This window comes from Dryobates pubescens, chromosome 29 (genome assembly GCF_014839835.1).
Source record: "Dryobates pubescens isolate bDryPub1 chromosome 29, bDryPub1.pri, whole genome shotgun sequence".
In the NCBI taxonomy this organism is placed as follows: domain Eukaryota; kingdom Metazoa; phylum Chordata; class Aves; order Piciformes; family Picidae; genus Dryobates; species Dryobates pubescens.
This window is the reverse complement of record NC_071640.1, coordinates 1,227,705-1,250,262: the sequence shown is the minus strand read 5'-3', so window position 1 is coordinate 1,250,262 and position 22,558 is coordinate 1,227,705. Positions and strand designations below refer to the sequence as shown.

At 59.3% G+C, this 22,558-nt stretch overlaps 2 protein-coding genes across 2 annotated transcripts in view; one reads left to right on the top strand and one right to left on the bottom strand.

The window, feature by feature from the left end:
• The first annotated feature begins 1,102 nt into the window (after positions 1-1,102).
• Positions 1,103-9,947, top strand: FAM78A (family with sequence similarity 78 member A). Its single transcript, XM_009896191.2, has 2 exons — positions 1,103-1,650; positions 9,419-9,947. The coding sequence occupies exons 1-2, from the start codon at positions 1,388-1,390 to the stop codon at positions 9,945-9,947; spliced, it is 792 nt and encodes a 263-aa protein (XP_009894493.1). The 5' UTR covers positions 1,103-1,387.
• An 11,321-nt stretch (positions 9,948-21,268) lies between these two features.
• NUP214 (nucleoporin 214) overlaps positions 21,269-22,558 on the bottom strand; it is a 44,129-nt gene continuing 42,839 nt past the window's right edge. The window contains exon 34 of the mRNA XM_054174325.1: positions 21,269-21,451. Coding sequence (XP_054030300.1) covers positions 21,295-21,451 — 157 coding nt within the window. The 3' untranslated portion in view covers positions 21,269-21,294. The remainder of the gene's footprint in view (positions 21,452-22,558) is intronic.

Here is a 22,558-nt window from a genome sequence, read left to right as displayed (position 1 = left end):
ACCTCGCCCCCGCGCAGCGCAGCGGAGCCCGCCGGGGCTCGGCCGGGGCTCGGCGATCGCTGCTCCCCGCGATGCTGCGCTGAGCGCCCCGCAGGAGCCAGCCGTGTGCGGGGCAGCGCCGCCGAGCCGCCCCCCATGAGCCCCGCCGGCTGAGCCCCCGCAGCCCCGGAGCGGCGAGAGCAGGAGGAGGAAGGTCGGCCACCCCTGCGGAGAGCCGCTCGCCGAGAAGGAGAGGAGAAGAGGCGGAGGAAGAGCAGGCGCGGGGCCGGTGCCCCCCGGGCCGGTGCGGGGGGATGCCACGGGCGGCGGTTCCGCGGCGCTGAGCGGGCGCGGAGCGGGGGAGGCTCGGCCGCCGCCTCCCGCCCCGCTGCGCAGCCCCCGCAGCCCGCCCGCCCCAGCGGGACCTCGCTTTATTCCCGATGCTTTCGGCTATTTCTAAGGGAAATAAAAAACCAACTCCAAGCCCAAGCCCCGGAGCCCCGGACACGGCTGGCGGAGGAGCCTCCGGAACCGCGGATTTGGCCACTTTGGGCATTTTCCAGCCGAGGGCTTTGGGGGTTTGGTGTCGGGTGGGTTTGGGGTTTTTTTCGGTTGGTTGAGGTTTTTGTTATTTTGTTTCTGGTTGGTTGGGGGTTTGGGTTTGGGCTCTCTCTCTCTCTCTTTTTTTTTGTTGTTATTATTGTAATTTTGTGCGAAAGGAAGTTCTGAACAACTGCGAGTCAGGAAGTGGAAATCCACACCGGTTGTGACAAGCTGGGGCTCCAAAAACTATTTCATTATTTATCTAGATGCTGTCTGTCAACATTCTGCTTTTCATCCAAAGAATCAAGGGAAGTACCGGCGGGTCCCGTGGCCGGCGGGGAATGACAGCCTGCATCTGAGCAGAGGAAGGACTAAATATATCAGCTAAGAACACACCGTTATTTATTCAACTCCAGAGACCTCCCTGGGTTTGGTGGTGGAGGTTTTGTTGGGGTGTTGTTGTTTTTTTTGGGGGGGGTGGGGGGGGTGTTTGTTTGGTTGGGTTTCTTTTTTAAACCCAAAGACTCGAGCGAGAGATTTCACAGCTCACTGAAAAGGGAGGAGGGGGAGAAAAAGAAAAAAAAAAACAATTAAAAATAGTAATTTTTCAAAGCCCTTTTGCTTCTGAAGTGCAGCTAACCTCCCGCCCAGGAGCCCTGCTTGTGAGACAAGATACTCAAAGGGAAGGCTTGATGCGAGGAATTTTCTATCCTATGGATATATCAGTTTTTGAGGTTTACCCCCCACCGCCCCCCCAAGAAGAAGCTCTGTAATTGATCTAGCACCAGATCCTTTCAATGCCTAATATCGCCCGGGATTGCTGGAGTACCCGCGGAGCTGCGTCGGGCTGTCCCCGGGGTGTGCCATGGGCTGTATCCAGAGCATTAGCTGCAAATCCAAAGTTTTCCGGGAAAGCATTTCGGTGATTGAAGTCAAAGCCTCCATCGATCCCATCCCCACCAGCATCGACGAGTCCTCCAGCGTGGTGCTGCGCTACCGGACCCCTCACTTCCGAGCCTCTGCGCAAGTGTTGGTGCCCCCTCTGCCCAAGAAGGAGACCTGGATCGTGGGCTGGATCCAGGCTTGCAGCCACATGGAATTTTACAATCACTACGGGGAGCAGGGAATGTGAGTACGGCCGAGAGGGCGTGCGGCTGCCGGTGCCGGGCGGGGGGGAGAGCAGGGGGACAGTGGCCTGGCTGGGGAAACACTGGAGTGCTCCCCAAGTTGTAACCCACTTGGGTCTGATTGCGAACCCAGCTCTCCTGGGACTGGAAAGGGCTTCCTCGGGATTTTGAGGCAACAGAGAGCTTCTCTCTGCCCTTCTAAAAGCGGGGGGTGGTGGTGGGGAACTCTGCTCTGATGGAAACGTTAGGTCCTGTTAGGAACCCAAACCCAGTACTGTATTTCACAGCTGCTTTTGAGCAGTGCTGGGGATCCTGACGTCCCAGGCACCCCTGCTTTGCTACGTGTTTGACACCAGGGCTTCCCCTGACCTCCAGCTCCTCTTGTTCACATCCCTCCCAGGGTAAAACTCGGCATTGATCACCCCCGGGGCAACCCCTGGGCTGACACTTGTGGCATGGGGCTGTCTCCAACGTGCTGTGCTGCTGCTGCAGCTGCTGCAGTGGGCCAGGGCTCTCAGCTCCATGCTCCCCAACCCTGGGAGCTCCCTGAACATCACAGTCGGGACCCTGCTTGCAGCAGGCAGCCCCCAGGGGAAGGATAAGGTGGATTTAACCCCCTGAGAGCTAAACCCTTTGCGCCACCTTGGAGCCGGGTGAAAATTTCACGTGATCCTCCTTCTGGGGAGTGTAAGAGTGGGAAGGTACAGGATGTATGCAAGGTAGGGGGAATCCAGGGGCTGCTTGCACACCAAACCCTCTGTGCTACTGGTTGGACAGTCATAGTGAGACAGGAATGAGTCAAATTCAAATGCCACCTCCCTCCAGAGAGAGTCATCTCTCCCCAGTCCCCCACCAGTTCCTTCAAACCTCGTTGCAGGCTCTGGTCCGTGGTTAGATCGGCAGCAGCAGCACCTGATCTCCAGATGCCTGCACAGCCCAGCAGTCCTGCAGCTGATGGTGCTGAGCAGCAGGGTCTGCAGCCTCCTGGTGCAGCAGAGATCTGTCCAGCCACGGGGACAAAGCCTGAGCGCAGAGCCCGGTGCTGGCAGATGGTTTGGTGGCTGGAGGTGCTGATGCTGCTGGGGACGAGGGAGAAAGGACAGGAAGGTCAGGTCTGAGCATCCCTCCAGCCTGCTCGTCCCAGGGGGATGCTGGGCTCAGCCCCCCAAGGGTCATTGTGAGTGGCTTATAAAATGATGAATGAGTAGGGCTGAGGGAGGATGGGGACAGGGATTAGGGCTGGAGAGCAGGACAAACCCTGACTTAATGCAGTGCCCTCCTGGCAGCCTGAACATCTGCACGCACAGCCTGGCCCTTCTCCCCTCCCCTCTGCCTCTTAGCCCAGACCAGGACGTGGGTTCAGCACCTCAGACACAAGCACGGACAGGTTGGGAGATGTGGAGCAGAGAGAAGGGCACCCTGAGGAGCAGCCATGCAGGCTGTGTGCCCCCCACCCCCTTCTGTCCCCACATCCCCTCTCTGCTCAAGCAGAAAGTGCCTTGAGAGGCAAAGCAGCACCTGGCAAAGCCCAGCAGCGAGGCTCAGCCAGCAGCTTATCTCCATGCTGAAAGTACTTACAGCAGGCCCGAGATCTGTAGGCTGTTTGGCTCCAACACCATCTTTAGCAAGGACAATTTGTTGCTCAGATGTTCCCAATTCCAGGCCTTTAGGATTTGCATGTGTAATTCTCAGGCTCATTTAGAAATCCTCTCTCTTAGCCACCAGCTGCAAAGGGAAAGAGAGAGACCCACTGCATGGCAATCCAGAGTGAAGGGGACTGTGCAGAGAGCTGCTGCTGGTGATGATGAGGAGGATGCAAAGCTCAGCCTGGCCTTTTCTTGCTCTGCACCTGAGCTCCCCTCTGCTCAGAATGAGGGTTTGGTAGCATCTTCCCCGGCTGGCAGGCTCTGGGAAAACAAAACCAAAGTTGTACCTGCAAGCTAAGTGCTGGAAACAGGCAGCCAGAAGTCAACACTGCAGCTCTGAGGGAGAGCTGTTAGCCAGAAAATCAGGGAAAGAAAGATTTCTATGCCCCCCCCCCAGGAGGTTCATTGGCATTTAAGTGATACAAAGGAGAGCTACCCAAACATAAGCAGGGTTTGGGTTTGCTCCTCCACCCTCTCTCTATAGACCTGTCACCATCTGAAAGCTATAAATAAAGGTGTTTGGGAGGAAAGGCCTCTGGGTGCCACTGAAATGTGCTCTTGAAAGACCTTTAGAAAGAGAGAGGCAGGACACAGACCCCTCTGGAAAGGATGGGCCGAGCCTGGAGCTGCTGTAGCTCAGCATAATCCCATTGACCTCCAGAGAGCTGCATTGATTTGTGCCAGCAGAGCATTGGTCCCAACTTTCCATGATGAGGAGGGACTGGCTGGCACAGGCATGCATTTATTTCTTTGTTTTTAATCACTGTGCTGACAGCAAAGAGAGACCCTCCAAATAACCAGAGCTCAGCTGGTCAGAGCAGAGCATCAGTGCTTACAGCAGGCTGTGGATTAATTTGTCACTCCCATGCTGCAGGAGCTGTTGGCTGTGCAGGAGCTGTTGGCTGTGCAGGAGCTGTTGGCTGTGCAGGAGCTGGGCCATGGCACTGAGGGCAGAGACAGCTGAGGAATCCTGGAGCAGATGGAGCTGGGCATAGCTGGATGTTTGCTGCAGAGGGCAGGATTTCAGCTCATGCCTTTAAAGCAGCACTGATGATTTGGGGGCTAGATGCAGCTTCCTGAATGTACAGGAAAATAGGCTAAAGCTCAGCCAAGACAGAGCTGCTGGCATGACTGGATGTGTAAGTCAGGAGGTGCTGCTGGGAACATGAAAAGCCCCAGAGCGAGGATGTGGCTGAGCTCTCTGATCCTGCTCAGTGCACAACTGGGGCAAACTCCTGCTCAGCCCCATGGCTGGGAGCTCTGCCTGCCCTGAGCAGGGCTCTGTCCTTAGGGGAGGAGGCTGCTGTGAGGTGGGAGGCTGCAGAGCTCTGACCTGTGCAGGAGCAGCTGGACCAGGTCCCTGCTGGGATCTCCTGGGCTGGGTGCTGGTTCCTGTGCCTGGTGGTGCAGCACCCAGTGGGCCCTGTGTCAGCAGCTGGGTGATGCTGGAATTGCATTATCCAGCCTTGTTTCTCCATCTCCATGGAGATGTGCAAGAAGCTGTGCAGATGGAGAGATGCAAAAGAGAGAAATGAATAAATGGGAGTTGGAATGTGATCAGCCAAGAACCTGGAGAAGTTTCAGGGAGCTCTTAGTCCCTTGGAGAAGCTGCTGGGCAGCGTTAGGGCAGTGCTTTCCCTTCCCTGGCATCCCCCTCCTGTGAGATTAAATCTTCTGTGCCCTGCAGCAGAGGCAGCAGAGGCAGCAGAGGCAGAATGAACTCGAGAAATCAACTTGTCAGGAGAATAAACCCCCCCAGCCCTCAGGGGGGAAACCACAGTCAAACCCAGATTCACCACGGGGATTGACCCCTCCAGGGCTTCAGGGGGCCCCTGGCCCTCACCTGTGCTGCAGCACTCCCCTCACCCCCAGCTAAACAGGCTGCCCTGAGCCTGCTCAGCTAAACCAGCAGAGATTTGCCCCTCAGTGCCAGTTTTCTGCTGGCTTTACTCCCTGAGTGCATCAAACATTGCTGCTGGTTCGAGGGAGGAGGCAGGGACATGCAGCTGGAGGGACCACAGCAGCCTGGCTCTGGCAGCTGGGGAGCAGCATCTTGAATTTCCTTCCTGTTCTCTGCTAGAGCCCTGGCTAGAACTGCTTGAGGTGCCAGGGGAGGTGAGAGAGACACTGCAAAGGACAAGCTCAGATGAAGCAGCTCTGGAGATCAGGTTTGCTTCCTTTCAGCCAGGCACAGGCATGGTGGCAGAGAGAGGGAGGTAGGAGCAGGGATGTGAAACTCCCCCCCCGGTGGCTTTTCACTGCACCCACACATTGCTGTGGCACTTGTGTGGAGCTCAGCAAGCATCTGAGCAGGCTTCCTCTCCTCTGGGGAGCTGCTGGAGGGGAAAGGGGGCTGGAAAGGATGAGGTTGTGTAAGGCTCTGTGGCCTGTGGGTGATCAGGAGCTGAGCTGTCTGCAGAGCCTGAAGCCTGAGAAGAGGAAGTGCAGGTAGCTGTGTGACTGCTGGCTGAGCAGGGCTGGGGGCTGCTGGGCTTGGATTTGCTGGCCCTGCACAGGCCACAGCAGCAGTGGCTTTGGGGGGGCTGTGGGGCAGCATCTGAGGGCTGTGGGGCGAGCTGGGGCCATAGGAAGAAACTTCTGTGAATGAGGATGAGGAGGCTAAAACCTCCCTGGAGCTGCTTGGCTGTGTCAGCAGGGCTCCAGCTGTGCCACGAGAAGCAGCTCCAAGTCCTTCTGCTGGTAGCAAGAAGACATTTAAGAGAGGTTAGTTTGGCATCTCCAGTCCCTGGTGGTAGCCACACTGATTCTGAAGGGTTGAGAAGGGGCAGAAACAGAACCTGCTGATCAGTATCTGCTGATTTTGGAGCTGATCAGCTACAGTGAAGCCCTGAAACCAGATCAGTTGGTTTCTTTTCATGCCTCTCCCCTGCTAGCGTCAGCAAAATGCTCACTGGGCACTCTCTGGTCTTTCCTTGGCTTGACACCACCACAGGAAGATGCTGATGCAGCCAGAGATCATTCCACAGTGTTCTCTCCCAAGTCATCCCAAAGGCCAGCTGCTGGCATGGTGCTGAGCCTGGCCAGGCTCTGCGAGCAGAGGCTCCCCAGCTGGCTGGGCTGCAGGAGCAGCAGGGAAGGGGCAACCAGCAGCTGCAGCAGGCTCTGCCTGCCCTGCAGCCAGGGGATCATCCTGAGGTCTCACTTTCCTTCTCCTTGCTGAGATGAAGGGTGGTGGTTTGCAAACCCCAGGCTGTGCCCCACAGAGGAACACAGCTCAGTTCCTTCTTCCCCACCCCTGCCCACGCCTTGTCTCAGCAGGGTGCTCTTCTGAGCCACCCCCAGCACAGCCATGCTGCTCACCAGCACCCTGGCCTTTGTGGTGGAGCTGCTCAGGCAGCATCCTGCCTTCAGAGACCTGCCCAGGTCCTGACACAGCTCTCCCTGTTTGCTCTCATTTAATCCCTGGGCAAGTCCTGAGCACCTCCTGCGATCCTGCCCCGCTCTGGGGTCAGCTGTGGCTGCTGGGAGTGAAGATGAGGACCAGCAGAGCTGAGCTCACCTGCAGTTTCTGAGCATCCTGGGCCTGATTCTGCTGCCATTCACCCACCAGCCTCTGGCCTGGGTAGGCTGGAGCAGCCCAGGGAGGTTATCAGCCTCTTGGGGCATCTCAGGCACCAGCCTGGCACCCTGTGCAGCCACAGCATCCCCCTTAGCACCACCCTTGTCCCAAGGGTAAACCCCTGGGAGGTTGTCACATCTCCTCCCCAGGGGACAGCCAAGCTGAGCACTGCCAGGGGCTGAACAGAAAGTAATCCTAAACCATCTGCTGAAGGGCAGGGAGAGAGCCCCCAGATGGTGTTTCAGAGCTGGGGAGGAGGTGGGGGGCTGCAGGGCACAACTGAGCTCATCTGAACACCGAGGGCTGGCTTCACCCAGCACCCCCAGAGCCTTTGCTTGCTCAGCTCTTGGTGGGGAGTGTGGGGGTGGTGATGCAGGGTGGCTCTGGTTTAGGCAGCAGAGCCTCTGAACATCTCTGCAGTGGCTGGGGGCCCTGGCAGGACTGCTCAGAGTCCTCCTTTGGGCTGCCTTCACTCAGAATTTTCTTCCAGGGCAAGGACTCCCTCTGCCTGCTGGCTCTGAGCTCGGGGAGAGGAATCCTGCAGCCCCTCCACCTGTGCAGGGAGATCTTGTGCTTGAGGAACCCCCACAGCTACTGCTGAGCCTTGCTCCTGCTGCTCCCAGCTCCCCTGGAGCCTCCTCTGAGCCTGCTGGGGCTGACCTGCAAACCATCCATCTCCTGCGGGCTGTGGAGCTTCACCCAGTGGCTGCCATGGCACAGGAGAGGCTTTTGCAGGACCCCTGCTCATGTGACATAAAAAGGAGATCTTTAAATCCCCCCCTGGGACCTTCCAGCTACAGCCAGAGGTTTACAGCTGGCTGCTGCCTGACCCAGTGGTGGCTCCAGCATGGAGGCTCCTCAGGGTCTGTAACTCATCCCTGGTCAGAGCAGCCCTGGGTGATGTCCCCATCCCTGCAGGGGCTCCAGAACCCTGTGGCCATGGCACTTGGGGCTGTGGTTTGGTGGCCAGGGTGGTGCTGGGTTGCTGCTTGGATTGGATGATCCCAGAGGCCTTTACCACCCCTCCCAACCTCCCCCAGGATTCTCTCATTCTGCACCCAACCTTTCTTTGAGCCCTTCACAGCGGTTAGCTTCTGCTGCCACATTTCATCTTAAAAGCTAAATTGGACGCTAATGATAGATACCCACCCCCTCCCCTCCCCCCCAGCTCACCCCCCAAGCTGTGCATCAGCTTTCTGAGGTGCCAGAGGACTCTCCTCACTTGCTCCCTTGCTCTGGAGCTTGACCTTTCTGCCTGTCCCCAGGGGCACAGCCTGCAGGCGAGCTGCCGGGGCAGTTGCAGGAGCTGCTGACCTCGGGTTCTCTGGTTACTGTAACACCATCCCCGGCCGCGGCTGCGGCCCTGGAGCCAGGTCCCTCCCGGGGCTGGAGGAGGATGGGTCACACTGCCAGCGCCAGGAGCACGGCAGGGAGGGAGGTCTGCAGGCTTGGGCAGGCTGCTGGCACTGAGAGAGCAGGATGGGGCAAGGGGAAGCTTTGTTGTCCAGCTGAGGGGGAGAAGCCCAGCATGGTGAGGTTGGAAGGGACCCCTGAGCAGCATCCAATCCAACCCCCCCCCAGCTAAAGCAGGGCACCCCCAGCAGCTTGCCCAGGGTCACAACGTCCAGGTGTGTGTGGGATCTCCCCAGAGATGCCCTGGGCAACCTGCTCCAGGCCTCCAGCACCCTCACACCAAAGAAGTTTCCTCCTTCTGTTCAGATGGAACCTCTTGGGTTCCAGATTGTGCCCTGAGCCCTGCTCTCGCTGGTGCAGGAGCTGAGAGCCTGAGCTCAGTGCTGGAGGGAGTCCTTGCAAGCCTTGCTCCGAGAGCCAGGAGCTGCAGGAAGGTACCAGCAGCACTGCAGGTCCTCCAGGGCTGGAGCTCTCTGAGCACCAGCACTTTGCAGCCTCCTGTAAACACCAACATACTTTGAACCACTCCAGGCAGTCACCAGCTCCTGCAAGGGGATGGTTCCTCAGTGGTGGTGAGCAGCAGGACAGGGCTGGAGCAGCTCTGCTGTGGGGGAGCTGGGGCTGTGCAGCCTGGAGAGGAGAAGGCTCCAGGGGCACCTCAGAGCTGACTGCCAGGACCTGAAGGGATCCCCCAGGAAGGCTGCAGAGAGACTTCTCCTGAGGGTGTCTAGAGCCAGGACAAGGTAGAATGGTTTGAAGCTGAGGCAGAGCAGGGTTAGGAAGGAGTTCTCTAGTAGGAGGGTGGTGAGACTGGCACAGGCTGCCCACAGCCTGGCTGGCGCCTCCCTGGGGGTGTTCAAGGCCAGGTTGGGTGAGGCCTTGAGCAGAAGATGATCTCTAAGGTCCCTTCCAACCTCAGCCATTCTGTGATCCTAGGACAGACTTTCCTGGTCAGTCCTGGCAGCTGCTGGACACAGCTCCAGTGGCAGGGAGGAGCCTTTCCACCAAGGTGCTGTGAAAGGCTCAGGGGGGGGAACCTGCCCACCCCTCCTTCCTCTGCTTGCCTCAAGCCCAGCCCTGCTGCTCAGCTGCTGACTGCCTTCCCCCCGCTCTGTCCTTGGTCGTGGCAGGTCGAGCTGGGAGCTTCCAGACCTCCTGGAGGGTAAGATCCAGGCCATCAGCGACTCGGACGGAGTCAACTACCCCTGGTACGGCAACACCACCGAGACCTGCACCATCGTGGGCCCCACCAAGAAGGAGTCCAAGTTCCAGCTCAGCATGAACGACAACTTCTACCCCAGCGTGACGTGGGCAGTGCCGGTCAGCGAGAGCAACGTGGCCAAACTCACCAGCATCCACCGGGATCAGAGCTTCACCACCTGGCTGGTGGCCACCAACACGGCCACCAGCGAGATGGTCACCCTGCAGACCATCAAGTGGCGCATGAGGCTGGGCATCGAGGTGAACCCCGGCCGGCCCCTGGGGCAGCGTGCCAAGCTGCGGGAGCCCTCCGCTCAGGAGCAGCCCCAGGTGCTCAGCAAGAACGAGCCAATACCGCCCAGTGCCCTTGTCAAGCCCAACGCCAACGACGCTCAGGTGCTCATGTGGAGGCCAAAGGACGGACCGCCCCTGGTGGTGATCCCCCCCAAGCACCGATGACGCCGGCCCGGCGCCCCGGCGGCGAGAGGGAGGGCGAACCCGGCACCGCGCACCGCACCCAAACCACGCAACGAGCAGGACGTGAACCAAACCAACCACCCAACCCTGAAGCAAAACAGCCTCTGAGGTGTCAGGAAGACAGCTGCCAAGCAGAGCAGGGTCGGAAATGCACTTTTCTTCTCCTTCATTCAACAAATGCAACCATTCTACCTTCTCCCATCGGGACGGATTTCACTGTGCTAAAGCTCGAGAGGAGACCTCGGACCGGGGTCTGTCTCGTCACTGGATTCCTAAGGGAAGGAATTTACCACTGATGTCTACCCTGACAGCTTTCACTTGATTTGGATTCTTATTTTCTTTCCCCCCCTCCTCTCCTTCCCTACTTTATTTCCTGGTTGAACTTCAGCCCCATCAGCTTGTCCAGGCTGCCCACAACAACAACAACAACAGCAAGAACCTTTTAGTTGGAATTCTAAGAGGGTTTGGGTTTTTTTCCCCCCTCTTTTTCCCCCCCACCCCCTTCTTTTTGAGGACATAAAGAACCCCAAACCCTGGAGCAAAAAAAGTTCCCTATTTAAGATGAGAATTATTTAATTTCCTTTCCCTTTTTGTTTGGTTGAAGCTGCAAGGTTCTGAGTTGCAAATCCAAGTCATGCGGCCTTATGTAGACTTTGCTTTGCATTGCCAAACGTTTGCCTTAAAGCTACCTTTGAGAAACAAACCAACCACCAACCAGCCACCAACCAACCAGCCACCCAACCAGCCATCACCCAACCAGCCACCAACCAGCCACCCAACCAGCCACCCAACCAGCCACCCAACCAGCCACCAACCAGCCACCAACCAGCCATCACCCAACCAGTCACCAACCAGTCACCAACCAGCCACCAACCAGCCACCAACCAGCCACCCAACCAGCCATCACCCAACCAGTCACCAACCAGCCATCACCCAACCAGCCACCCAACCAGCCACCCAACCAGCCACCCAACCAGCCACCAACCAGCCATCACCCAACCAGCCACCCACCCAGCCACCTATCCAACCATTCAACCAGCCACCCACCCACCCACTCAATCACTCAACCAACCAACCACCCACCCACTCCACCAGGCAGAATGTCCTTTCTTACAGAGCTGTTGGGAGCAAGGACTGGGTTGCCACCGCGTCACCAAGGACTGGGTTGCCACCGCGTCACCAAGGACTGGGTTGCCACCACGTCACCAAGGACTGGGTTGCCACCGCGTCACAGGCAGGAGGATGGAAAGGGCATCAGGTTGGAAGAGTGGTAAAAGGGAAACCTTCCTGGGGTTAAAACCTGGATCAAGTGGAAGCAAATCTCAGTTTCAAAGCAATGCAAATACCAAACCCTGCTGCAGGATGGCTGTCTCCAGTGGGAGCTGCTGGGCTGCCTCCAGTGGGAGCTGCTGGGCTGCCTCCAGTGGGAGCTGCTGGGCTGCCTCCAGTGGGAGCTGCTGGGCTGCCTCCAGTGGGAGCTGCTGGGCTGCCTCCTTGCTTCACAGAAGGGGCAGGGAATCAGCCTGCACTGGGGCTCAGCTTCAGGTCAGCAGGAGGGATGAGCTCACAGCTGGAATTGTGGCCCTGGGAGTCAAGAGAAAGCAAGAAGTGTGAGTGTGGAGGGGTTTGTCTCCAGGCCAGCAGATGCTCTCCCAGCCAGCCCAGGGTCTCACCTGCTCCTGCAGCAGCAGCCACATGCAGAGGCTGTTGCTGGGGGCAGCTCTTTGCCCCCTTCTCCCCATGAGATCCAAGCCTTGGTGCTGTGGGAAGAGCAGGATGTGGAAAGGATCCTTCTGGAGCGGTTGGAGGTGCCTGGGTGTCAGCCAGGGCAGATCCTATCTCCTGAGTCTACCCAGCAATATCCATACTTCAGGAACAGCCTCCTCTGGAAACAGCAGGCCCCCAGTGCTGGTGGGCACCTGAAGCAGAGGCTACCAAACCCTCCTCTCTTCCCATCCTAACCCTGGGCTTTGTAGATCATTTTCTTCCACATGACCTCGTGGTCTACACAGCTGCCAGGGGTGGGGTGGAGGCAGGACCACGCTGGCTCTGGACCTCTCTGCTGATGGCACAAACATCTATGTAGCAAAGGGCAGGAGCTGCAGGCAGGGCACCACCTGAGTCCTGGCTGCAGAGCCTCTGGTGAGCGAGGTGCATGCAGAACAGGAGGTGGGACCTGGAGGGTTTGCTGAGGACCCTGTCCAGATGGCTGCAGAGATAAGCAGAGGCTCTGCTGCAGAGGAAGGCAGCACGGAGGAGCCCTTTGAATGGGAGGAAGTTGTGCAGCTGAGGTGGCATCTGGAGGACAGGGCAGAGGATGGGGAGTGGAGGATCTGCTCTCTCGCTCCAGCACATGGCCCGAGGCAGATCACTTCCCCTTCCCCCTGCAGCTCCTTCCCCTAGATAAAATTTCTTCCTCTTATTAACAATCTGCCTCAAGAGCTGGGACTGAGGAGGGCTCAGTGTGCCAGCTGCCAGCCTGGCCCTGCTGAGCTGGTCTGGACAGGCCTCACCACCACACAGACGCTGCTCAAAGGCTCTCCCCCGGGAGAGACATCACTTAGCTGCTATTGCCACCCTCATCTTCCACACAGGATATTACCAGCAGGAACTCCTTCCTCACTTCTCCAAAGCCACACCACCACTCTGGCAGCAGGTTTGGCACCACCACTGGCCTGGGGAAAGCACACCCAGAAGATGTGGCCCCCACCGTGAGTCTCAAACCAGCACAGAAGAGTCCTGGGTTCCCGGGGCAGGCTGCTGTCCGCCGTGCACTGCCCTTCAGAGATGCTCAGCCCTGGAGCTGCTCTCCCCACCCAGGGCTGACCTCTCAGGTGGGATGTCCAGCAGCTTGCAAACCAATGGACTGGATCAACCCCAACTCCACGAGCCAAAGGTTGCCTAGGTCTAGGCTTTGGGACTGCAGAGGGTGAAGCTAGGGAGACTTTGGCTTGCACAGTCACTCTCTCTCTCTCAGACTCCATTTCCCTGCAAGGATTCAGCTCCTAACCACAGCTCCACTGGCACAGCCCCTGGGGACTTGGCTGTGTTTTCTCCTAGGCAATACATGCAGCAGAGGACAAGCTGGGAGCTGTGGGTGAAGAGCTGCTGCCGCTGGCATGCACCTCGGCTCCTCCTGCGCAGCTCCAGGGCTGGGGGCAGGAGGGGTACATGTGTCTGGTCCTTACTCTGTCTCCAGGTGCTGAGCACTTGTGGTTCTCACTGATGTCAGCCTGGGTCGAAGCAGTCAGACCCAGTTGTCTTAATTAGCTGCAGGAAGGAATTCCAAGGAAAGATTTCTTCTCAGTCACCAAAAAAAATCACATTCAGGGAACACCTTTGTCCTTTGCCACTTTGCTTTGTGTCAGGCTTAGTCTCCCAGTGCATTAAGTACATCTGGTTCCTCCTCCTCCTCCCTCCTCTACCTGGTGGACTGGATGCATCCATGCAGCCTGACAGTACCCTCCTGGCTCTCTGGTGCTGGTTGCACTGAGCAGGCCCTGGCTGAGCAGCAAGCAGAATTCAGATTTCACCCTGGGGTCAGCTTTGCATGGACTTCTCCCTCCCCCAAGATTGCCTTTATCCCATGCCTAGGATGAAACCTGCCCCTCCACCTCCATTTGCCTCACCAGACAGGCACAGAGCAGCGATGCCACAGGGGATGGCTCTGTTGTTTACCTTCATTGGAGAGCTGCTGGGGACAGGTGGGACGTGGAGGGAGCGGTGGCTGGAGGTACCAGCAGGTGCTGCAGACACGGCTGCTGGCAGGGCTGGCTGGGGCTGTGTGCTCAGAGCAGGGATTGGCGGTGCCCCGCTGGGGATTGCCGTGGCTGGGGTCCTGCAGTGTGGTGGCAAAGAAAGGTCCTTCCCTGGCAGCTTTTTGCAGAGCCAGGAGTGCACAAAGGCTGTGCCGGGAAGGGGATGAGGACGCCAGGGTGGGACACTGGTGCGTGTGAGCTTGCCTCTGCCTCTCCTCTCTCAGCTCAGTCTGACCAGCCCACGGTGGTCCAGGGTGGGAAGCAGCAGGACAAGGCCTGGCTGAACCCCACACCTGTGCCCCCTCTGTCTGCTCCAGCAGCGGGCAGGGGCTGGCAGATGCCTTTGGGCACGGCCGACAGGGCAGGCGGCATCCCAAAGCGCTTGGGTCTTGTTTCCCACCCTGAGAGGAGTGTGGGGGGGAGAGAGGCAGCCCCTGGGAGCGCCAGCAAAGCAGTGCTGGGGCGGGGGGGTCCGAGCTGTTGAGCTGATGCAAGGCTGGGGCCGGCAGCGAGGGAGGGTGAGGCGAAGGCTGCCGGAGCCTGGGCCCCGCCGTCCCTCCTGCCCCGGCTCCCGGCGCAGCAATAAGATTTGTCCTTGGGCTTGCAGAGATACTGTGAAAAACAAAAACCAAGCTGTACCGAGTCTGGACACTTCGCGAGCTGTAACCCCCTCCCCCGAGCCCTGCTTTTCTAACAGAGACAGAAATAAAGAGAGATTTCCAAACTCGCTGCCCTCTGCTGCTCGGGCGGTGCCTGCTTCCCAATCGCGGGGCGCCAGCACCCCCGCGCCCGGGGAGCGATAAAGCATCACCGCCGGGACCTTGCCCCTCCACGGCAGCTGCCCCGGAGCCAGGAGGAGGGGAAGGGCTCCGGTGGAAAGCCAGCAGCTGACACCTTGCGTTTTTCAGCCCCAGGGGCAGCTTGCGAGGCCGGGACGGAGCCCAACCGCCCGGCGCTGGCTGAGCTGCCGCGGGGCTGTGCCTGGCACCTTCTGCCTGCTGAGCAGGAGCCTGGGCAGATGTTGGCTGTAAAGGCCACATCTGGAAAAGAGCAGCAGCTCAGCCAGGCTCTGCAGAGAGCAGCTCTGTCCTCTCACACCTGGGCACAGCAGAGGTATGAAGCTGCTGCGGTACCAGCGGGCTCCCAGCCTCCACGCTGTGCTGCTGGCATTGTTCCCCCCCCAGCCCCTGCTTTTCATGCTCAGATCCTTGGTTTCCAGAACGCTGCTGGGACTCTGGGGAGCAGGGGGCAAGCACCCAGCACAGCTCCTGTTCTCAGCCCTCCTCCACGGGGCCCAGCCTTGGCACCGTCCAGCTCTGTGCTTGAGCTCCTCCTGCCCTGGGCTGATGCCACCGCAGGCTCCTCTTGCCCCGGCTGTGCCCCGAGGAGATGCAGCTGGCTCTTTCTTTGGGGTCATTTGGGGGGTTTCAGTCGTGTTGCTGGTTTGCCACTCTCTGACCCAGGCTGCACAGCACCCTCAAGGCTGCTCCACGAAGCAGCAAAGATTTGTTCTGTCTGCTCCAATCCGATGGAGCTGCATCGGCTCCCACCCAGCACCCCAGGACCCTCCTGCCCGGGCAGGCTGGCAGAGCCACACCACCCCTGGGGCTTTCCCAGCACATCCTGGACCCTTACCTGTGGGACACCCCCTAGGGTGCCCCTGACAGCGATGTCTCCCCTCTGCTGCACCTCCCTGGAGCAATCCAGAGCCTGCTGCTGCATCCCTTAGAGGCTGCAGCCAACCGAGGGCACTTTGCACTTAACCTGGCACCACCACCACCCACACACCACTGAGCTGGGTGCCCACCTAAGCCACCAGCAGCCAGAGGGGGGCTTTGGGAAGCTCCACCAAGAGTGACACAAAGCCAAGTGCAGAGGGGAAGGGGAGGAATGAGACACATGGGAGGTCATGGCTGGAGGAAAGGAATGCAGAGGGATGGAGCCCGAGGAGAGGACAGGTTCTGAGTGGGATTCCTCACCCCAGTGGAAACTCTTCAGCCTCATCTGTTGATAGCAGGTTAAATTTAGATGTCCCAGTTTGGGAGGGAGGGAAGGGGGGTGGCAAGGGGCCCCCAGCCAACTCACAGCTGCTTTGGGTGACACCCTGACAAAGCTGAAAGCCTGCAGTGGCTTCTCGTGGGCACAGAGGCCTTGGAAAAGCTCCTGAGGAGGGTCAGGGTGGGGGGAAGGAGATCAGCTGCTGAACCCAGCAGAGCCTGGAGGGTGGTGGTGGTGGAGCCCAGTGCTGGTGCTTCAGGTTACACCAACAGCCAGCCTGATGCCAGAGCATTTGTGACTGCTGAGGCTACAAATGCAATGCCACCCCCCTGGCCCTGGCCACTTGGCTTCCTGACTGCCTCTGTGCTCCCTGCTGGGACCTTCTGCAGGCACTTTCCTCTGCTGCTGCAAAGCAGAGCTTGCTGCTTCCCCTGCCTCAGGTGGTGCTGGTGGGAGAGGGGGGTGGGATGGAGGTGCTGCTGGTCTCCCCCAGCACTGCAAGGGGACACTGTGGTGGGGCAGGACTGCAGCCCAAGGGCAGGGTTTGACCCACAGCCGCTCATTTTATCACCCCCAGGCCCTCTTTTATCTGGTGCTGAGGGGTGCAGGGTGCTGGCAGCTCAGGCTGTGCCCCTGGCTGATAACAGCCCCGGGGCTGCTGCAGGGCTAAACCATCACAAAGTCCAAGCCTGGTTAGCCCTTGGCTTCTTTACCCAGCCAGGGGCTGTCCCTCTGGGGCAGGAGCTTCATTCTTTGCTGAACATCTGTCCACAAAAGGCTGGAGGGAGGCCAGGAGATCAGAGGCCAGGAGATCAGAGGCCAGGAGATCAGAGGCCACCTAAAGCAGCTGAGAGCCTGTCAGAGCTTCTGTCAAGGCCAGGCCAGAGCCCCTTGCCAAGCCCTGGAGTCATGTCCTGCAAATGCAGCTCTCAGAGTGGCCTTTGCTGCATTCCTGTGTGCTGCCTGGAGGCTCCTGGTCACCACCAGCCTCTGCCTGCTGCTCAGCTGCTCCAGCAGCTACTATGGAAACCAGGAGCAGCATCTCTCTCCCTAGGGCAGGGAGTTCAGGGGGCTGGGCTGGCTCAGCCCTGCTTTGGGAAGCCTTGCAAGCAACACATCAGCAGGCAGGGGCTGAAACAACTCCTGCCTGTGGAGGGTAGAGGCCAGAGATGCAGAGAATGCTTTGGGTTGGAAGGGACCTTCAAGCTCAGCCAGCTCCAACCCCCTGCCATGGGCAGGGACACCTCCCAGCAGCCCAGGCTGCTCAGGGCCTCATCCAGCCTGGCCCTGAACACCCTCAGGGAGAGAGCATCCACAGCCTCCCCACCCTCACTGCCAAGAGCTTCCTCATCTCCAGTCTCCCCTCCTCAAGCTGGGTCCAACCAGCAGCAAGCAGCACAGGAGGAACAACTCCCAACTGCTGCCATCATTCCAGAAGAGCAACTTGAAATGGGCTCAGCATGCCAGGCTCACATTCCTGCCAAGCCAACCCCCCCTGTGGCAGAGCTCTCTCAGCTATCTGGGGGAGCACAGCTGATAGGGGCTGGCTGGGAGGTGTCACATGCCACAGCCAGGGGAGATTAATGCAAAGAATCTAAGGTCAGTGCTGTGGGCCAGCTGCTATTTATACTCAGGAAGGAAAAGCAGGACAGCAGCCTCACCTCCAGGCCTTGGGAAACCCTTGGACAGTCAAGGAGAGCACCTTGGGAGGGCACACTTCAGCCCAGCCTCAGCTCCACCTCCAAACCAGCACACCCCAGGGGATGTTCCCCTCTGCCCCAGGGCTGCCTCCCCTGCATGGCTCTGCTCTGAGGGGAGATGACAAAGGGCCCTGGGGCTGTCTCCAACAGGACAACTGCTGTGCCAGGGGTCAGAATCCAGGGGGGGTGTGAAAGCCTCAGGGCCTACAGCCCTGCAGAGCCTCTCCACAGCTAAAAATAAACCCTCCCTGGGCTCTGCTCCCCGTGTTCCAGTGGCCTCATCCAGCCTGGCCTTCAGCACCCCCAGGCAGGAGGCAGCCACAGCCTCCCTGGGCAGCCTGGGTCAGAGTCTCAGCTCCCTCCTGCTGAACAACTTCTTCCTCAGCTCCAGCCTGACCCTGCTCTGCCTCAGCTCCAAACCATTGCCCCTGGGCCTGGCTCAGACACCCTCAGCAAAGTCTCTCTGCAGCCTTCCTGCAGGATCCCTTCAGGTCCTGGCAGCAGCTCTGAGGTCCCCCTGGAGCCTTCTCCTCTGCAGGCTGCACAGCCCCAGCTCCCTCAGCCTGTACTCACAGCAGAGCTGCTCCAGCCCTGGGAGCATCTTGGTGTCCTCCTCTGGCCTCACTCCAGCAGCTCTGTGTCCTTCTGCTGGGGACCCCAGGACTGGAGGCAGGACTTGAGGTGCATCAAACAGAGCCAGTGCTTGTCCCAGGGCCTGCAGGGCATCCTTGCAAAGATTTGCTCCCTGAGTTCAAGAACACCTGAGACTCACCAGGGATGGTGACTGAAGCCCAGAGCTGCAGGGGGAAAGCACAACCCCAAACATGTGAGAGGAGAACCCAAGGCAGCTTGGAGGAGAAGCCCTCTAAGCCCTTCCAAGCTGAGCCACTCTGGTCCTAGCTGGCAGCAGAACCCCAAGCCAAGCCTGTGGATGCAGCTCCTGCTTCTCACTCAAGGGCCAGAAGTTTTCCCTGTAACCTGAGTTCCATTTTCTGAGTGCTGGAAAACTCACAGGAAGGTAAAAATAGGAGAGCTTTCCCTTCCCACCTCCCTGCTGCTGCCACTGCCATGGGAACATCTCCTGCAGGCTGCCAGCTTCTCCTCAGCTCATTTCCCATTCCTCCAGCAAGCCTCTGGCTCACACATGACTCAGTTTCAGCACTTGAGGGAGATGAGCATGTGCCCCATCCTGGACTTAAAATTAGCAGGGCAAACCCCAGCCCCAGCTGAAGAGCCTGGGAGGATCAGGCATCCTCTCAAGGGGAGGTGCAGGGTGAGACCAGGAACCAGCCCCAGCCACTCCTTGGCCAGGCAAGGGCTGGCCAGGAGAGAGCCAAGGCCAGAGGGGGCCTGGGGGCCACAGCACACTCACTCCAGCAGCTCTGTGCCCTCCTCCTGCTGGGGACAGCAGAACTGGAAGCAGGATGAGAGAGTGGGAGAGAAACCTTTGCAGGACAAGGAGCATGAAGACCAAGAGTTTAATAGAGAGCAAGAACAGAGCCACAGAAAAATAAACCAAATCTTCTTCTTAGAAAACAAAACCCAGCCCCAAAGCAGTCCCAGAAGTGGTGTGGAAAGGAAGAGTGCTGGGGTGCTGAGCATGCTGGTGACTCATGAAGGCAGGAGCTGCAGCACAGCTCCACAGGGAGCTCAGGGTGTTCCTAGCTTCTCCATGCACTAAATCCAGAGGAGGATCTGTGGAGCAAGGGGAAAACATCACCACAGTGAGTGCTGGAGCCTGCCTCAGGCAGAGTGAATCCAGCAGAGCTCTCAAGCTCCCAGGCCCCCTCCCATCAGCAGCTCAGGAGCTGTCCCTGCCCAGGGCAGAGGGCTGGGGCTGGATGATCTTTAAGGTCCCTCCAACCCAAACCATCCTGTGAGCACTTTGGTGCTGCCAGCATCAGCACCTCCTGACCAGGTGTAGCTACTCCAGGAGTAACTACCCTTACCCTAGAGCAGAGATTTCACTCTCCACCTGAGAGGGAAGCAAAGGTTGAGGGACTTGCTCACACCAACCCAGCAGGGCAGGTGGCAGAGCTCAGCCCAGTGCCCTCCTTCAGCTCATGATGCCAGGCTGAGCACAGCCACTGTGTGCCTGAGAGGTGGCAAAGGGCAGGACCCAGCTGCAAGGTCTCCCTGGTGTGCAAGATGAACCTCCTGGGGAAGCAGACACCAGGAGCCTGCACTTGGAGCTCTCACTCACTCCTGAGCAGGACCCCAGACTGCTTTGGCTGGGGAGGGACCTCTGAAGCTCACCCAGCCCAAGCCCCTGCAGCCAGCAGGGACATCCCCAGCTGCAGCAGGCTGCTCAGAGCCCCAACCAACCTGCCCTGGGATGGTGGCAGGGAGGAGGCATCTCCCACCCCCCTGGGCACCCTGGGCTGGCCTTTCACCACCCTCAGTGTGGAGAGAATTCTTCCTTTTCTCTGCTCTGAATTTCCCTCTTTCAGCTCAAGCCCTGCCCCCTTGTCCTGTCACAGCAGGCCCTGCTCAAAGGTCTCTCCCCACCAGAAGGTCTCCCTGGAGCCTTCTCTCTCCAGGCTGAACACCCTCAGCTCCCCCAGCCTGGCCTCACAGCAGAGCCCTCCCAGCTCTCCTGTGGCCTCCCCTGGCCCTGCTCCCCCAGCTCCCTGTCTGTGCTGTGGGCTCCAGAGCTGCCCCAGCACTGCAGGGGGGGTCTCAGCAGAGCAAAGCAGAGGGCAGGATCCCCTCCCTGCCCCTGCTGCTGGGGCTCAGCCCAGGAGCATGGCACAGGAGTGGTTTGCTGCTGCTGTAGGCCCTCTCAGCTCCTCTGCCCTGCTCCTGCTGGCATGTTTCAGGCAGGGCCAGGGTGGTACTCACGTGCTGGATGAGCCGAAGCCAAAGCCTGCAAGAGAGGGAAGATTGGAGAAGGAATTGTTAGGAGGCAGAAAGAACCTGCAGGAGTTGTAGCAGCTGTCCCCTGCCACACCCAGAGTGAAGAACATCTCCACACTGCCTGAGGGCAGGGCAAGGGAGAAGGGCAAACAATGGCAGCCAAGCCTGCAGCTGAAGGGAAGTGAGCTCCCAGGCTGCTCAGAGGCCTCTGCTCTCCCTGCTCAGCACCCAGCTCCACTGCCCAGCAGCAGCCACACAGCCTGCCCTGCCTGCTGGCTTCACCTCTCCCTGGAGCCAGAGAGCTGCTCCCTGCAGCTGGAGCCTGTGCCTGCTGCAGGTGCTGAGACACAGCCCAGCAGTGCCAGGAGCCTCAGGCCCTGCCCTGTGCCCAGCAGCTGCAGCTCCAGAGCTCCCTCAGCCCCAGCCTTGGCTGGTGGTGCAGCTCAGGTCTGCAGGGGGTGTTGCTCACAGGTCCCCCTCTGCCTCTGAGGAGAAAGACAAACTCCCCAGAAAGGAGGAAAAGCAACACCCTGAGGAGGTGTGGAGAGGAGAATGAGGCACCTCTTCCACTCAGCAAGTCAGTGATGGATCAGGAGCTGAAGGCTGAGAGGGCAGCAGAGCCCAGCCTGCAGCTCAGCCCTCCAGCACACACTGCCTTGCCCACAGCAGCACCAGGCAGGCCTGGGGCAGGGAGCTGAGGAGGCACAGCCAAGGCCCAGGGAGCTGGGGCCATGAGGAGGCACAGCCAAGGCCCAGGGAGCTGGGGCCATGAGGAGGCACAGCCAAGGCCCAGGGAGCTGGGGCCATGAGGAGGCACAGCCAAGGCCCAGGGTGCTGGGGCCATGAGGAGGCACAGCCAAGGCCCAGGGTGCTGGGGCCATGAGGAGGCACAGCCAAGGCCCAGGGTGCTGGGGCCATGAGGAGGCACAGCCAAGGCCCAGGGAGCTGGGGCCATGAGGAGGCACAGCCAAGGCCCAGGGAGCTGGGGCCATGAGGCCTCTTTGGGTTCTTCACATTTTAGCTTCTCTTACCTCCTCCACCTGTCCCAAAAGCTGAGAATCCACTGCTCTGTGTGCCAAAGGCAGTGCCCTGCTGGGACAGAGACCCAAAGCTTGGGGTGTTCTGGTTTGCCAGGGTGCCAAAGGAGGCTGTGTTGCTGCTGGTGCCACCAAACCTGCAGTGCCAAGGAGAGCAGTTGGGGTTTGCAGGCAGCTTCCCACTTCTGCTGCCAGCCTGCCCTCACCCCCCAGCACCCTCCCTAAGGACACCACCTGAGAGGGGGGATGAGAGCTGTGGTGCTGAGGGCCATGGTTGGTGCTGGGGGAAGGGCTGGGCTTGATCATCTGCAAGGTCTTTTGCAGCCTCAGGTGCTGTGAGGCTAAGTGCAGGCTGGAGCTAACCCAGCAGCAGCCCTCCCCTGGGCTGCCAGCTGCTGCAGTCACATTGCTGTGCCAGGCTCTGCCTCTCACAGCCTCCTGTGCCCCCTGCCCCCTCCCCCAGGCTGCAGGACCAGCCCCAGCAAAGCCCACAGCAGCCCTTGCAGCACTGTGACAAGCAGCTCATCAGCCCTGCCCCCCACAGGGCTCTGCACCTCTGCTCCTACCAACCACCCCTGGGCCTCCTGCCCCATGCAGGCAGCTTCAGCTCAGGACCAGGGGCTCAGGGCCTTCCCCAGGGAGGGCAGAACTGGGTTTGTGCTTCCTGTTCAGCAGCAGGATTCAGAGAAGGGTTTGGGTTGGAAGGGACCTTGAAGCTCAAGCAGCTCCAACCCCTGCCCTGGGCAGGGACACCTCCCAGCAGCCCAGGCTGCTCAAGGCCTCCTCCAGCCTACCCCCTGCACACCTCCAGGGAGAAGGGCAGCCCCAAGCTCCCTGAGCAGCCTGCCCCAGAGTCTCAGGATGCCAGGCTGCTGTTTCAGGACAGTGCCCCACCTCCTCAGGCTGCAGCCAGCCAGCACACAAATCATTTCTGCCCCATGAGAGGGAAGTGGCAAAGGCAGCTTGTGGCTCAAACTTCTCCTTTCAGCTGCAACTGGAAGCAAAAGGCAGAGCACAGCACAAGTGGAGCAGCAGCTCAGGCTGAGGGCAGATCATTTTTAACCCTCCCCAGGACAGGAGGCAGCAGCTGCCTGGCAACAACTGAGCCAAACCTCTCTTGCCCAGGTTTCAGGTCTCTTTGTGAGGCTCCTATGCAAAGCAGGACTGAGAGGCACTGGAGGTTGGCTGATGAAGCCAAACAGGACTTGCTCCCAGCTGGAGTGGCTGTGGCTCAGTTTCTGACC

What these genes read in the sequence shown, in the direction of transcription:
- FAM78A (XM_009896191.2), top strand. Translation starts at nt 1,388, where the DNA reads ATGGGCTGTATCCAGAGCATTAGCTGCAAATCCAAAGTTTTCCGGGAA. An exon ending in CACTACGGGGAGCAGGGAAT is followed by an intron (nt 1,651 to 9,418) that starts GTGAGTACGGCC and finishes TGGTCGTGGCAG; the next exon opens with GTCGAGCTGGGAGCTTCCAG.